Source organism: Vidua chalybeata (genome assembly GCF_026979565.1).
Source record: "Vidua chalybeata isolate OUT-0048 chromosome W unlocalized genomic scaffold, bVidCha1 merged haplotype SUPER_W_unloc_3, whole genome shotgun sequence".
Classification (NCBI taxonomy): Eukaryota; Metazoa; Chordata; class Aves; order Passeriformes; family Viduidae; genus Vidua; species Vidua chalybeata.
The window spans coordinates 1,346,014-1,362,328 of NW_026530338.1; the positions used below are offsets into that span (position 1 = coordinate 1,346,014).

General features: G+C 38.4%; 1 protein-coding gene across 2 annotated transcripts in view; it reads right to left on the bottom strand.

Annotated features, from left to right (window-relative positions):
* The window catches only part of LOC128782887 (Golgi phosphoprotein 3-like), a 174,230-nt gene extending 168,254 nt beyond the window's left edge, over nucleotides 1–5,976 (bottom strand). The window contains exon 1 of one of the 2 annotated variants that reach the window (XM_053933397.1): nucleotides 5,642–5,976. In XM_053933397.1, coding sequence (XP_053789372.1) covers nucleotides 5,642–5,818 — 177 coding nt within the window. In that variant the 5' untranslated portion in view covers nucleotides 5,819–5,976. Of the gene's footprint in view, nucleotides 1–5,611 lie in introns of both variants that reach the window. The other variant, XM_053933396.1, reaches the window with a different exon arrangement.
* Nucleotides 5,977–16,315: the final 10,339 nt, after the last annotated feature.

The window sequence follows — 16,315 nt, forward strand, 5'->3', positions numbered from 1 at the left end:
TCCTTCCACATTCCTGCTCCTGGACTGTGTTGTCTGCAGATGGACAGACAGCAGGACAGAGCTCTCCTTTGCTTTTTAGTTAGTTTTAGCTAGCCGAGGCAAAGAAGTTCCCTGGACTGTGGTTTTTTTTCCTTTTATTTGGACCTGTTTAAAACTACTCTGGACTGAACACCCAGAAGAGCAGCAGCAGCTCGCACCTGTGGCCCAGCAGGCCGAGCCTGGGCCGCAGAATTTCCAGCGCCGGAGGGACTGATAAGAGACTGAGTGAGCCGAGCTGCAACCCATGGAGGGGACTTTCTCAGTTTGTTTCTCTTTTGAAGCGGCAAGAGGTTTTATTGTTTAATATTGTTTAGGTTTTCTTGTTTAATAAACAGTTTTTTCCACTTTTCTCCAAGGAGGTATTTTTTCCTGAACCAGTTGGGGGAGGTGCCAATTGAATCTGCTTCCTAGAGGAACCCCTTTGGGGGTTCTCTCCCAAATTTGCCCTGAACCAGGACATGTAGTAACATATTGTTTTTGCCTTTGTCCTACACTAGACAGCTTGACATGAAAGAAGGGACTACACTATACTCAGTTATCCATGAATAGATAATATAGGTTATAGATTAGCCATGCTAGATAACCATATTAGCTGCATACAGAACCATGAAATATAAACACCATTTCAACACAAAGTCAACTTGTATCCAAAGTGCTGCTTCCAAATCAGCATGTTGTTCTCCAAAGAGCACAAAAGCAGGATTTACTCAGCATCACAGTAAAGAGGCACTTCACTGCATCTTGTAGCACATACCTCCTACCTTCTGCTAGCCTGTAATTTAGGTATGGACATGAAATTTTAAAAAGGACCAAAAAGGCCTATACTATAAAAGAAAAAAAAATTCATTCCATACTTTGTTGTTATTAGGCCCTGAACATTTTGCCATGGGAGGTGGTCAAATCACCATCCCTGGAGGTATTTAAAAGACATGTAGATGCAGGACTTAGGGACATGCTTTAGTGGTGGACTTGGTAGTGTTAGTTTAATGGTTGGACTCTATGATCTTAGAAGGCTTTTCCAACCTAAATGATTTTAAGATTTGAGATAAAGCATGCCTTTGTCAAAGTTTCAACACATTCATACATCATTCTTCAACTGAAATGCAAATTCCCAGTAGATGCCTCTTCATGTTTCACTCATTTGTCTCAGAAATTTTTAAAAAACGTGGGAGCTTTTGAGTTGACATTCAGGCTGTTGCCGAAACTTTTTTAAGGGGAGGGAGGGAAGAGAGGAGGAAGAGAAAAAAAAAGATACAAAGATGCCTTCTGAAAACTCGTTTGTTACATGGGCAAAAAAAAATCACAGACTTCTGAATCCTAATATGAATTTCACAAAGGCAAATCTTAAAATCAGGGAAAATACCACTTATATTTTGAATGTTTTCAAAATTCCTATTTCACCTTTCCAAAAAAATCTCTTTAGGATTAAAATATAAAACTCAGTAAGAAATCCAGCTACTCTGATTTTGTAAGAATAAAGAAACTACATTTTAGAATTAATCTAATCAACACAATACAGCACATCTGAAGCAGGCAAACTAGCTCCCTAATAACATATTTCAATACAATGAAAAGTATCATAAACTAGAGACCTTCACATGACAAAAAACTATGCTGTAACACTAAATCTTCAGCAATAAATGAAGTTTCTAAAAGCCAAACATGAGTAGCTAAGGTCCAAGACAATTTCTGTACCAAAGTGAATTAACATTACTTCACTCTCACGAAGGACATTTTAATTTTCACCAATGAAAGTGTAAATAAAACTAAAAATATTTACTGTTGTAGCAGACTGCAGTACATGACAATTATTTCAGTGTACATTATGTGAGTTTTCTTTCAGCAAATAAGGAATTAGTTACAGATCAAATAAGTATTTTATCTTACTAAATATAATTATCTGAACTACAGAAGGTGTTGTGTCTCTATAGCTGCTTCAATTTGCTTAGTTGTGGCACATTTTTTAGAGGACAAGATCAGCTCTTTGCATTACTGCATTTTAATAGATTCCCAACTTGTACTGAATGAGAACTCAAAAAAAAAAAAAAAACCAAACAAAAAAAAACCAAACACACAAAACACCAAACAACAAACAAACCATAAACCCCCCTACATGTATAAACTTAAATGGAGTGACAGCTACAAAGAACCTAGCAATCTCTCAGTTTTAAATGGGACTGAGTTACAAGATGTCTGAAAGAACTGTAATGAAAAGAGTGACCTGTACTCATCTCAGTTGTAGTTTTTAAATCAGCTAACAATATTTACCACTTCCTTCTTTTGGGAGAGGTGACCTCAGAAGTTTCAGTAGTTCTACAGAATAACTTCCCTTTTGCTATGACTTTGATCGGTCCTACTGCAATATTATTTTTAACCTAACACAACAAAGTATTTTGTTTCAGTATTTTTTATTCCTACAGCAACAGGCTATTGCTCTATTCTAAATAGAGGAACATGATTCCCTTTCCCAGTCATGTTTCTGAGGGGTTTCCAAATAAATTATAGATGCTCCTTTTGTTCCAGTGCTCCTGTTCCTCTAAGGACACCAGATCTGTCATGAACATATTTTAGCACATATCCCTTAAAACCTATCTTGATCTCGAAATACAGAAATAGTTATAGATACACAGAATATACACAGAATATACAAATGGAAGAACCATTGGTGAAAATAAAAAAAAGAGCAACCAGCCCATATACATAAACTACCATTTAATTAGGCCAAATGAAAAAAAAAAAAGTTAATTTTGTTCAAGCATTGAGAATGGGACTGAGGTGTGCTGTGTTTGTTTTGGGGCAGCTGGACATTCCCATGACTGCATGACTGTACCCATACTGCAGCAACAACACAAAACTTTTGTCTGTGGTTGTTACAGCCATTCCACTATCCTGAAAACAGGATTCACATCAATATATAAGTGTCCTAGAAACACTAAAGTAATCAATCCATCACTATCTAAATCTGCCTGAAATTCTCTCTCCTATGAGTAAAGGTTCTGCAATTTACAATTAAAATTATTAATGGCAGGTCCTTACATGCAAAGCTTCTTTAATAGAATTTATGTAGTATTAAGCCATATTCATCAGTGTTTAATATTAGAAGTGAAATTACAAAAAAAAAAAAAAAAAAAAACCACTCAAAACTAAGTTATCAATGCAGTTCTCAGTGACTTTTCTGAGAAAAAAAAACTATTTTTAGGGAAACATTCTTAGGTAATTCAGACTATTTTATTTATTTATTTATTTTAAACTCAACACTAATTATTTTATCCTGTTGTACAAAAAAGGAAGGACATTATCAGCTTTAAATTTACTGGCTTTTCTTTGCCTTTCCCTTACACTTCATGAAGTTTCACAATTATACTTTACAGACCTTATATTACTTTTCTCTGCTTGTTGTCATGACAAAAATCTCACACAAATGTCATGGAAAATAAATTTTATCAGTAGTAAAAATTTTATTAAAAGCATTTCCAGATGCATGAAGTACCTAAGTTTTGCTAACTTATCATTAGAACAACAGAGAACAAAATAAAAATCTTTGAAAATTAATCTACAGTTTTATTTAAAAAATTAAATCATGGAGATTTTAACTCATGAAGACAAAGCCGTTTACATAGTGTTAGAAAAAAAGAGTACAATCAGATGCAAAATCAAAATACAAACCCTAATGAGTCACGTCTAACAAAGCACAGAAATGGTGCATGCTGAGGTTTGTGCACATAAGATCCCTACCCTAGAGACATTATCATCCCTTTTGTCTGACATCTCAACTGCAAAATCTCACGGGAGTCACGAACATATGTGCCACTGTAATCACTTAGTTACTTTTTGCATGCACATAAATAGATTACCTGCAGTGTTTGCCACTGTTGCACGTAGCAATGTTGGATGATTTATAATTTTGATGCACACCAATGCAAAGCTGGATTTTTAGGCCCAGTGTTTGATATACTAGGTATACTTGCACCATATATTCTTTCTAGGCAGACAGATTGTTCCTTGCCTTGAAATCTTTACAACCTAATGCCTGCAAAATTCAGAAGATTTAGCACATACTCATGAGGGGGCGAAAAAAAAGGCTGAATGATCATCCAGTCTATCCTACCTTCCTCAAGGCAAGACCTCCTAGGTAATCCTGACAGATATCTGTCTTGTCATGCTTAACTTACTTTCATGCAGCTATTCAGGTATGTAGAAAGAGAAATGTGCATAAACACATGCCTTCAGATTCAGCAGATGGAAGAACACAACACTGAATATCTACTGACTTTGTTAGGATGCCGTGGCAAGGTCCAACTGAAAAAAAAAAGTGATTACAGGAATATAGCCCAAAATACACAATCTAAAGGAGAAATAAAATATGCTACTGTGGCAAGTATATATACAGATATACAAACACGCATTAAAAAACAAATGTTAACTAGGAAAATTACTCTTTAACCAATTCTTTATCAACCATCAAATCTATTTTAGATGCAGTGTAGAGTCAAAGAACACATAACTTAGGAGCTTTCCCCCCATTATTCTGCACTCACAAACATGGTTTTAGGAGACTTCCACCTGAATCAATGAACTGCTTCATTAGTTTACTTCTCACCAAAAAAAAAAAAAGCAGGTCGCTTAGTAAAATTCATAATACATAAATAAATGTATTTTATGCTTCACCATACATTGCATCAAACTAAACTGACAGGATTTTCTGTAGTGTGCATGCTTTTTATATTGATTACCTCTTTCAAATCAAACAAAAAATCCAGCACACTGGTAGAAGTATACCTTCCTCAATGACTGTTATTAACAGCTTCATGTCACCTAATTAAGCTAGAAATTCAGCAAAAAAAAAAAAAAAAAAAAAAAAAAAAAGGAATTGCATAATAATGCCATTTCCTCATTTTGACAAACTTCTCATTATTCAAGGCCCATTTTTGTCAAATGTATCTCCCCAAAGTTGAAGACATTTTTAACACAACAGTACTCTGGAAAGTCTTATTTTAAAAAGGGCCACTAAACATACTAAAGCACCTGAGAACCCCATAAGCAGTATAAAGTTGTGTCTGACAAAATACATAGGAGTACATAAGCCTTCCACATTACAATTACAGGTAAGTACAAGAGTACAAAAATATTAGAGGTCTAACCAGGGCCTCTAAGTCAACTACCAACGCTATCAGAGGCTTCAGGTCGTCTTCCTCCTCCAAGCCCTACTCTGCCTTCCTTGAGATGCTACAAATATTAGAGCCTCTCTGCAAACCCTGCATTCAAAGGGCAATCCAAAATCTCCTACAGGTTTCCTTCCGCTCAACATCCAATCACCTTCCCCACCTCTCCTAAAACCCAAGCCTGTTCCAGTATGCGCTCCTACCCCTAAGCTACATAACAGTCCACCGTCCCTCACAACGCTTCTGCCCCAAACCTACAGCAACACTCACCCAGCAGCATCCTTGCTCCCATCCCATCCCACCCGCGCCCTAGCGCCACTTACGTTCCCCTTTCCCATCAACAACCTCCATAAGCCCCCGAATAAGCGGTATCCCGTCAGCCACCCCCTACTCAGCGCGCCCGGCCGCACCTCACGGTCCTTGAGACCCAGGAGCAGCACCTCTTCCATGAGGGTGAGGCGTGTTTCCTTGGAGTCGCCCTTCTCATCGTCGCCGGGCTCGTCCCGGCGGCCTTCATCCTCAGAGCTGCCTCCCGCCTCCCGCTCCTTGGCGGCGTTGCGGAAGGCCTCTGTCCGGCGCTGCACCAGCCCGGAGCTACGCTGGGTCAAGGAAGTCATGGCTGGAGGCGGTGGAAGGTCAAAGGCCCGCCACGGGGAGAGGAAATTGGCGACAGATCGGGAGGGAGAAAGGAGAGACGGCAGCCGCTCCTACCTCCGCCCTATCCTCACGGGGGCAGCGGCCGGCCGCGGAGAATCATAGGGAGCGGGATTCGGCCGAGGCAGTGGCGGTGGAAGCCGGCATTCCCCGCCTGCTGCGGCCGAGCTGGCGGAGGTGACTTTTCCTCCAATATGGCGGCGTAGGCTGATGTCAGCGGAGGATGTGGTAGTGGCAGGCGGAGGGGTATGACCGGAAAGTGCTGTGGACGGGAGGAGCCCCTCATAGGGCCGGAGCTGTGGACGGAGAGCCTCAGGGATGCGGCCCCCTCAGCCTCAGGGAGTGCGGGTGATGCCGGCTGTTATTGACTATTACTAATCGTTAGCCGGGGCTGTGGAGGACGATTAATCCAACGCTCAGGGCGGAGGGGAAGGGGGTCTGGAGAGCCGGTGCCCGCCGCAGCATAAGCTGAGGGCTGGGTAGTACACTCTCATTTACAACCTTAAGTCTGCTAGATTTCACTTGTAGCCCCAAGTCTGATTGCTAGTGCAGCCCCCAGGACTATATTTATATATATAGATATATATATCCAAACTCAGCAACTAAATTTAGATGAGCACACAGAGCTCTCAACAGTCTTGTCTTTAAACTGAGTAAATGGAGTCCCTTGTCTCTGCTGTCAATGAGGCATCTTTTCAAACCTTGAGTCCTTTTGAGTGTGGCATGCCAAAAACTGAAAACTACTTATCAAGGCTGAATCCTATATATGTTTCTAGGTAGCATATTTTATTAAAGATTAAAAATGCTTAAGATGCAAGGATTGCCTGTACTTTTTAGTCTATGTGAAAAACGCCAATCACTTGTTTTAAAATTTTAAAAGTTTAATAGTAATAACATAGTTATAAAAATTGTAATAAAAATTAGAGCAATAAGAATTTGGACAGTCAGAGTTAGGACAATAAAAAGCAAAGAATTACGAATGTTCGGATGCTTTCCTCTTGAAAGTATGGCTCGCTAACAAAGGATTAACCCTTAAAAGCAATAGGATGTTGCACATTCATATATCTCATACATGATGCATAAATTCTTTTCAAACAAAGGGTGTTCTCTGGTTATCGTCAACTTCTTCCCTTTAATCCTGGTGGCTCCTTAAAGACGGAGAGGAGGTGGAAGAATGTTTGTCTTTTCCGATAAGGAGGCAGTAACTCTTAGGTGTCTTGTTGCTGTTATCTCTGTGCGAAGAATTTCTTGATTATCTCATCCCTTTCTCGAGCTAGTTAAAAATCTTACATCACATAGTTTCTATTTTAACATTATGTTATAACCTAAAACTATATCTACCACACTACTTAAAAAGGATTCATACAGTACTAGAAAATAACTTTCCAACATAACACGTATAATATTCAATTTAATGTTTGCAAAGAGCCAATCATTTAATATGCAATTTTCACAGTCTACAATTAAGATATTTTCTTTGGCCATTTTCGTTGTTGAGGCAGGATGGGAACAGAAGAACTCCAAGATCAAAAGGCAAAGAGAACTCTACTGATTTATTTCAAATGCACTGCTCTATTTATAGGGAACATCGTGCAGACTAATTTCATTGGTCTTAAAGTAAAAATATCTCACACCATTGGTGCGCTCTGGATGACGCATAGTGGCAAAACATATCTGTAAACAATGTGAACAACAAGAGAGATAGTGAATTATTTACATTCTTTTCCAGCTCTCTCCCAGGTGCAGCCTGGTAGAAATGTCTCTCTTTCTCTCTGACTGAACTGAGAATACCCATAGGCCATTTTAAGATGGCATATAGATTTTTAAACATAATATGTATAATATGTATCTAAGATATAAATAAACTATTTATATAAATATAAATATATATTTAGGTGCACCTTCTTTACCAAGAGCTCCAGGTCACTTTGCAAGTCACTCCATTATTTCTCACACCCTCAATTCTTGCATAATCTGCTAATGTGACATGGTGATAATTCAGTATAGCTTCTTCAAGACCATTGATAAAAAAGAATAGCAGACCAACAAAACTGATCCCAAGAGAATCTGAATCACTCACACAAATGTTTGCTGATTGTTCCTCTTCTGTTTGGAGGCCTGCCAATTATTCAAAGTTCACTTAGTGTGTGGCATTCTGATTTTTTTATCTTTCTAGTTTTTTTAATTAAAATGTCATAGTTTGACACTGGCCAAATGCCAGACACCCACAAAAGTCACTCGCTCACCCTCCCCTGCCACAGCTGGGCAGAGGAGAGATAAAAAAATTTAACAAAGGGTTCATTAGTTGAGATAAGGACTGGGAGAAAACACTCCAAGGGCAAAACAGGTTCAGCTTAGAGGTACAAAGTGAATTTATTGCTAACAAAGTCAGAGGATGATAATGAGAAGTAAAATAAGTCCTCAAAAACACCTTTTCTTACCCCAATCCCTCCCTCCTTCCCACCAACAGCTCAGGGACACAGGGCATGGAGGTTTTGGCCAGTTCGTTGCCCAAGGTTTTCTTCCACTGCTCAGGGAGAGAAGTCCTTCCCCTGCTGTGCCGTGGGGTCCCTCCCACGGGAGCCAGTACACCAGAACTTCTCCGACATGGCTCCAATCTCATGAGCAGAGTCTTCCCAAAACTGCTGCAACATGAGTCCCTCCCACAGGCAGACAGTCCTCCCAAAACTGCTGTGGCGTGCATCACTCTTCCACGGGGTGCAGTCCTCCAAGGACAGGCTGCTCCAGCCTGGAAGCAGGGGCCCCCTCCCTCCACCAGGTCTCCCACAGGATTACAGCCTCCTCCAGCCATCCACTGGCTCCAGCATGGGCACCTCCCCCACAGGCTGCAGGTGAGTCTTTGCATCCCCCATGGACCTCCATGGGCTTCAGGGCAACAACCTGTTTCACCATGGTCATCACCATGGCCTGCAGAGGGATCTCAGCTCTGGTGCCTGGAGCACCTTATCCCCCTCCTCAACTGACCTTGGTTTTTCCATGTTGTTTCCTGCGGCTTTGCTTTGTTTTCCCCGGTCCTGGGCAGCTCTGGAGAGCCTGGCAAAGGCGCTGCTTCTCAGCGGGACCGGGGTGCCACTTGTCCCGGGCGCTGCTGTGTTCCGCGCACCGGGGTGGGGCTGGCTGCATTCTGTTGCCAGTGCGAGGGGCAAGACAAAGAGGGAAGGAATGTCCAGTCTGTCCGCATGGCTAGCTGGAGAGCTTTTATTGTTGCGTGGAGCTGCGAGGGAGAAGTGAAGCTCGCTCCCTAGCGCCGCGTGGACAAAATGGCGCTGGGACCGGGGGCGCATGGGATTTTATAGGGGACAGGCCGAGGAGGGCAGAAGCCCTCCCGCCCAATGGGGACAGGCACTGTGGGGGTGACGTGGACCACGGCAACCAACGGGGACGCAACAGGGGCAGACACAGGGCTCTGGGACGAATGGGGACACGGGGATGGGGTAACTGACAAGGAAGTTTCAGGAAAGAACAGGGGGTGGTTACTGGAGTGACGTGGGGAAGCTCCAATGGCAGGCAGCCTGGAGCGAACCATTGCGGGGGGAACAGGGGTGTACAAAGGGATACACAGAACCGGCTAACTTAACATTATAAAACCCCTAATCTGAACGCAACCCGGGATGCAACAGTTTCCCTCACATGTTCTCACCTCCTCCTATTCTCTGGGTAAAGAAAAAACTGTGCCTCACTTTGTTTTGATTTTCTTCTTAAATATGTTATCATAGAGACATTACCAACATCTCCAATTGTCCCAGCTTTGGCCAGTAGCATGTCCATCTTCAGAGCCATCCGGGATTGGCTCTGCTGGACATGGTGGAAGCTTCTAGCAGCTTCTCATAGAAGCCACCTCTGTGGCCCTCCTGCTACCAAAAAACCAGGCCGTGCCAAACTGTTATAAATACATATTGTGAAAAATGCATATTATATGATTGGCTCTTCGCAAATATTAAAACTATTTGTGTTATGTTGGAAAGTTATACTGTGTTAATTTCTTTGTAGTACTGTATTAATCCTTTTTAAGTAGTGTGGTAAATATAGTTTTTAGGCTATAGCATAATATTAAAATAGAAACTATGTGATGTAAGATACTTTTTGTAATTAGCTCAAGGAATGGATAAGACAACCAAGAAATTCTTCGCATACAGATAACAGCAACAAGGCACCAAGATTCCAAGAGAAGAATTATTGCCTCCTTATCGGGACTATTCAGACTTCTTCCAGACTTCTAGGAACCAAGAAATTTATTTACAAGATGGGGGGGGGGGGGACGGGGGACGGGGGACACAGGAATTAAGCAGAAGACATCCTTTGTTTGAAAATAATGTTTGCATCATGTATGAGATATATGAATATGCAACAGGCTATTACTTTTAAGTGTTAATCCTTTGTTACTGAGGTGTGATTCTATGGCAGAGTGCCAGACACCCAGACATCCATAATTCTTTGCTTTTTATTGTCCTTTATTGTCCTAACTCTGATTATCCAAATTCTTATTGCTCTAATTTTTATTACTATTTTTATAACTATTTTATTACTATTAAACTTTTAAAATTTTAAAACAAGTGATTGGTGTTTTTCACACATATTATGTTGTTGGCTTTTCCCAAATACTAGAATGAATGTTATATGTATAATGTTAAAATAACTTTGCTTTTCTTTCTGCTATTAACAAAAACTTAGACATAGTAGTAGTGGTAGCTGATAGTTATGAGTGAACTGTTTGTTTGGTCAGGATAACATCCAGCGAACGTGTAATGTGGACCCTGCTACAGATATGCCAACTATCAGCACTTACCATCTGAAGACAGTGTGGACCAAGGCCCAAACTGGAAGTGATAAGGAAAAGGAGCCAAAACCACAGCCAAGAAACATGCATGCTCTAAAAAGGCAGACCCAATGAGGGGCCATGTAAAATACTTCCTGGAAAATGTAAACTAGTTTATGGATATGCATAAGCGTCTATGAACATGCAGCAGGTTGATGTAATAGAAAAGGTATTTAAGGGGTATCCCCAAAGGTGACGATATGCTCTTGCCTGAGTACCAAGACGTAGCGGGCCGTAATCTTTGCTTTACTGTCTGTCTCCTATTGTCCTTTATTAAACCTTTTAAATTTTCACAGGAGGGTGAACGTGTTTTTCACACAAACCAACACAAATGTTTTACTGTACCAGGTCAAATGTCAAAACAAAGCTTAAGGATATAGCTATCACTCTCATTTTTATCAAATAAGTGTCTTGGTTTGAAAAGACATGTGTCTGCTTAAGGAAGGCAGGACCCTCCCCTGAAATGGAAAATGTAAACCCCCTCCCTCCAAATTATTATAATTTTGAAATTAAGGGGCTCTCAGGCAAAGATATGGGAGCAGGAATAATAGTTCTTTATTAGAGAAGAAAATAAAATTTTAAAAAACATACACAATGCAGTAATACAAAATAGCACTATCAGAGTCAGAATACGACCTGACACCCTGTTGGTCAGGGTGTTGGTAGCAGTCGAATTGAAATGGTGGCTGCAGTCCTCCTGGAGTGGCAGATGTGGTTCTGTTGAAGCAGTGATCCTGTAGAAGGGTGTAGTCTTTCTCTGAAGATCCAGTGGTGGTGTAGATGGGCCTGGTCTTCCTTGGAATCTTTAAGTTTCTAATAGGTCTTGGTGTTTAATTAATTGTTTTATTAATGTGAGGTTTATTTTAATAGTAGTAGGTGATAGTTTATGATATATTGTGTAATTGGTTTTAATTAGCTGGTGGGATGTCACTGGGGCTAAATATGAAAACTCACACTTGATAACCTTAATAAAATTACAAATACAAAAATTAGAATGATTTTTACTAGGTAAAACAAAATTGTTGTTATTGATTTTGTAATAGTACAAGCAGTTTCTAAGTATATATAACTTTTACTAGTATATACAAGCACAGTTTTTTGATTAGTGACTGGATGAATTTCGAAGTGGTAAATACTTTGTTTAGTGTTAAGACACACATCTTGATCATTAATAGTATTGTTTTTACAAATGAATTTTAGGGTTTTTTTAGTAACATAAGATTTTTAAGTTTACTGTTTGCTACTTTTCATTTACTTTTCGAGCTTACACACTATGTTCTGAGGGGTAGAGTACTGGTTTTTTATGATTTAATTTTAGTGTGATGATGAGGTGGATAACATAAGTAGTGGTATTGCGTATGGTAAGTACAAAGGTAGTGGTTATATTAGAAGTAGGATCATAGGCAAAATTTATTGTAGTTTACTAGAATTGAAATTTTCTTTTAAAATAAATTGTATTATCTTAGACAATCTTTTGAATTTTAGTTGGAAAATTACTTTCACCCCCTTTCCGTATGATTAAAGCTGTTGTTGCTTGTATTTATAACTGTATTTGTATACAACTTAAAGCTAAAGACATTATCTTGAACTGTATTGTGTGTTTATTATTAACTTGTGGTCTTGATCTTTGACCTTCTCCCACTTTGGTAGTATTTTTGAAATCTGCTACTGGCTAGTTCTTAATGCTAATAGAGATGATTGTAAGGGTTGTTTTAATTTTGTTAGACTACTTGTTGTAGTGGCTAGCTTGTTTATGAGTATTTCTGAATTAATTATATTTAAAACTCTTAATCTTGTCTCTAATATTCTAGTTAGATCTCTTCTCGTGGATTACTACAGTGGATAGGTTTAAATCTTTTATCCTGGAATGTTCTTTTATGGATTTAGCATGCTGATTAAAAGCTTGGGACTAAGGTTATTTAGCATTGGTTTGGATAGAGGTACTCTTTAATTTTAAGACTTTAATTATAATTATACACAAAACAATTTTGTAAATGAAATTACAAACTACCCCTGGCTGTAATAGACTTATTTTGCTTGAGTAAGTTTTAGTTTTAGTTCTTTGTCTCTTGGTGTCACTTTTTAAGGGGCTTTTGGGGCTTTTTTTATTTGAGAGTGGTGTACCTAGGTATTCTGCTCCTTGACCTATATCGCAGTGAAGGTGGTGAGAAGTACTTGGAATGTTTTTTCTTACTGTGGTTTTAAAGTTTTTTCTGTAAGAGACTTAATATATATATAGTATTTAGGCTGTATGTTATGTATTGGTCTATCTAGTTCTTTGCTTTGACTTCTAGCTACATGTTTTTTAATTTCTCTGAGCTGTTTACTTAAAGCCACCATATAGGTGGCTAATGTTACTTCTTTAATGTGGGTTGACATTTTCTTTTGTATTCTATATGGCCTTTTATAAAGCATTTTGAAGGGACTTTTTCTTTAGCTTTAGGTTTAGTTTGAATTAGTAACAGTGTTAGTGGAAGAGCTTGAGACTAGGATAGATTAACTTCTTGCCTTAGTTTTGCGATTTGCTGCTTAATTAAATGGTTTATTTTTTTTACCTGGTTGTTTGATTGGGGGTGGTATGGAGTATGAAGTTCCCAATCTAGGCCCAGGTGGCTACTAATCTGTTGTACTATTCTGAAAATGAAATGTGATCTTTTATTTGAGGATATTGTGGCTGGAACTTTGAAGCATGGCATTATTTTTTGTAATAATACTTTGGTCACTTTTTGAGCTTTGACAGTGCTGGTGGGGAGTGCTTTTGGTTATTTTGAAAATGTATTTGTTAATACTAATAAATACTGATACCCCCCCCCTTTCCTTGGGAGTTCTGAAAAGTTAATTTGTTACTGCTGTCTAGGTCTATGGCTTTTCTTAATCTAAGTTTTGGTTTGGGGGTATTTTTGGTGTTAGTCTGGAGGTAAAGATTATACTGTCGGGTTATGTGAGTAATAATGGTATATAATTTCTTGGTAACGATTTTTTTAATTAAATAGGTGTTTAGAGCATTTATATTTTTTGTGTGTTTTTTGGTGTTTTTCTCTTACTAGTGATTACAACAAATGGGAAGGGATTACTAGATTCTCTTTAATGTTAGCACACCCCTCTTGGTTGTATGGTTTTTTTAATCTTTGATTAGTTTTCCGTCTTTCTTATTATATTTTGGCTTGCTTTTAAGGGAAATTTGTTTATTTGGAATTTGAGATCTTTTAATAATTACCTTTTGCTGCTTCTTTTGTCTTTTTATTTGTTAGCTCATTTCTTTTTTCTAATTTTGAGCTCACTCTCTGGTGTCCTTTAATATGCATAATTGCTACTTTTTCAGGTAGTTGAACTGCTTTTAGCAGCTGGATTATTTCTTGTGCATGTTTGATGTTCTTTCTTTGTGAGGTCAGTAGTCCCCTCTCTCTCTAGATGGTTCCATGTGTGTGCACAACTTTGAATGTATACTTTGAGTCTGTACAGATGTTTATTCTTTTTCTTTTTGTTATTTCTAAGGCAGGGGTTAATGCAATTATTTTGGCTTTCTGCGTAGAGGTGCTTGTTGGTAAGGGTCCAGATTTTATTATTTCTCTGTAGGTAGTGACTGCATATCTAGCATGTCGCTTTCTACTGGTAACATAGCTACTTTCATTAGTGAACTAGGTCTCTGTATTGTTTAAAGGAGTGTCTTTTAAGTCTGGGCGGCTGGAGTAAGTAGCTTTAATATTCTCTAGGCAATCATGGTGTACTTCTTTTTGATTTCTACTGAGAAAATAAGCTGGGTTGACAATATTAGTTACTACTACTTTTACATTATTTTGTTCTACTATGATGATCTGGTATTTCAGGAACTTCTGTGGTGAAAGCTAGTGGCTGCCCTTTACTTTTAGTACTGCGGACATTGTATGGGACACTAGTATAGTCATTTTCTGTCTTAGGGTAAACTTGCATGCTTCTTGATTATTTAGCACAACTGTTGCTACAGCTCTGAGGTAACTTGGTTATTTTTTGGTTGTTACATTTAATTGCTTGGAAAAGTAAGTCACTGCCTTCTGATATGGATTTAAGTCTTGAGCTAATATTTTCAGGGTAATTCCTTGTTTTTTTATGGGAAAATAGAAATAATGGTTTGCTTACATTTGGAAGTCTTAAAGCTGGAGCTGACATGAGGGCACTTTTTAGCTGGTGAAAGCTCGTGTGGCTTCTTTTGTCTATTGGAGATCTCTATTTCTATTGGTAATAAGAGTATAGAGGGGTTTGACGAGTAGTCTATAATTATAAATCTATAGCTGGTACTACCTTAACATGCTTAAAAAGGTTCGGAGTTTTTTTTATTGTTTGGGGTTTCGGGGTTTGGCATATTATTTCTTTGTGAATCTGTTTTAAAGTCTCTTGCCTAGTACTGACTTCATACTCTAGGTAGATTATCTTTTGTTGTACTACTTGTGCTTTTTTCTTTGGTACTTTGTATCCTTGGAGCCCTAGGAAATTTAAAAGGCTTGCTGTCTAGGCTATACATGCTTCTTTTGTCTGAGTGGTTATTAGAAGATTATCTACATACTGTAATAGCTTTTTTTCTTCTTGTGGAGCTTCTTAAGATTTTTGATTTTTTGTAAGTTGTTTTCTAAACAGAGTGGGGGAATTTTTTAAGTTTTGAGGTAACACAGCCCATGTGAGATGGGTTTTGTGCCTGTTTTTAGGGCTTTCTTATTTGAATGCAAAAATTTTCTGGTTGACTTCGTGGATAGGGAGGTAAAATAAGATATCTTTCAGATCTAAAATGGTAAACTAGGTTAGTTCAGGTGTTAAACCAGTTAGTAAAGTGTATGGATTTGCTACTACAGGATCTAAATCTTTTGCTATCTTATTGACAACTTTTAAATCTTGTACTATCTGATATGACTCATTAGGTTTCTGAACGGGTAAAAAGGAAGTATTTAAATTAGAATTTTCACTTTCCTTGGTATATCAGAGGCCCATACCCCAGGAAATACTTGACTTAATATTTCTTCACTAATTTTTTTTTTTTAATTTCAGTGGCTGTTAATGTTAAACTTAACACTTTTATGTACTTTTGATTATTCTCTTTTAGAGTAACTTTCTTATTTTTTAATGTAATGGTTGCTTGTAACTGCTCTAATAAGTCTCTCTCTAAAAGTGTCTTTGGTGAATTGGATATATACAAAAATTTATGAATACTTCATTGTTTCTTTAATTTATACTTTAAAGGTTTGCAAAAGTATACTTTTTTAGACTCGTTAGTTGCTCTCTGTACTACAACATAATCATTCTCTACAGGTATTAAAGCTTTATTTAAAACTGAATATGTGGCTTTTGTATCAACTAAAAATTTTCTTCTTTTCCCTTCTCCTAGCTTAATTGTTATAACTAGTGGATCCGCTTGGGTGGAATCTCTCGGTCTTCTTCAGTTGTTTTGTACATGTGCAATTACTTGTCAGTCACTTTGTCTTCATTCTGGGTATTGGTTTTCCTAGTGACTTATAGATTGTACACTGGTTTCTGCTTAGCTGAGGTGGACCTTGTCTGGGTGGTCTTTGCTTGCGTCTCTCTTGTCTTTCCTCCTGTACGATTGCCACTAGCTTTTTCATTCTTTGTTTATATCTTTTTTCTTGGTTACTAAATA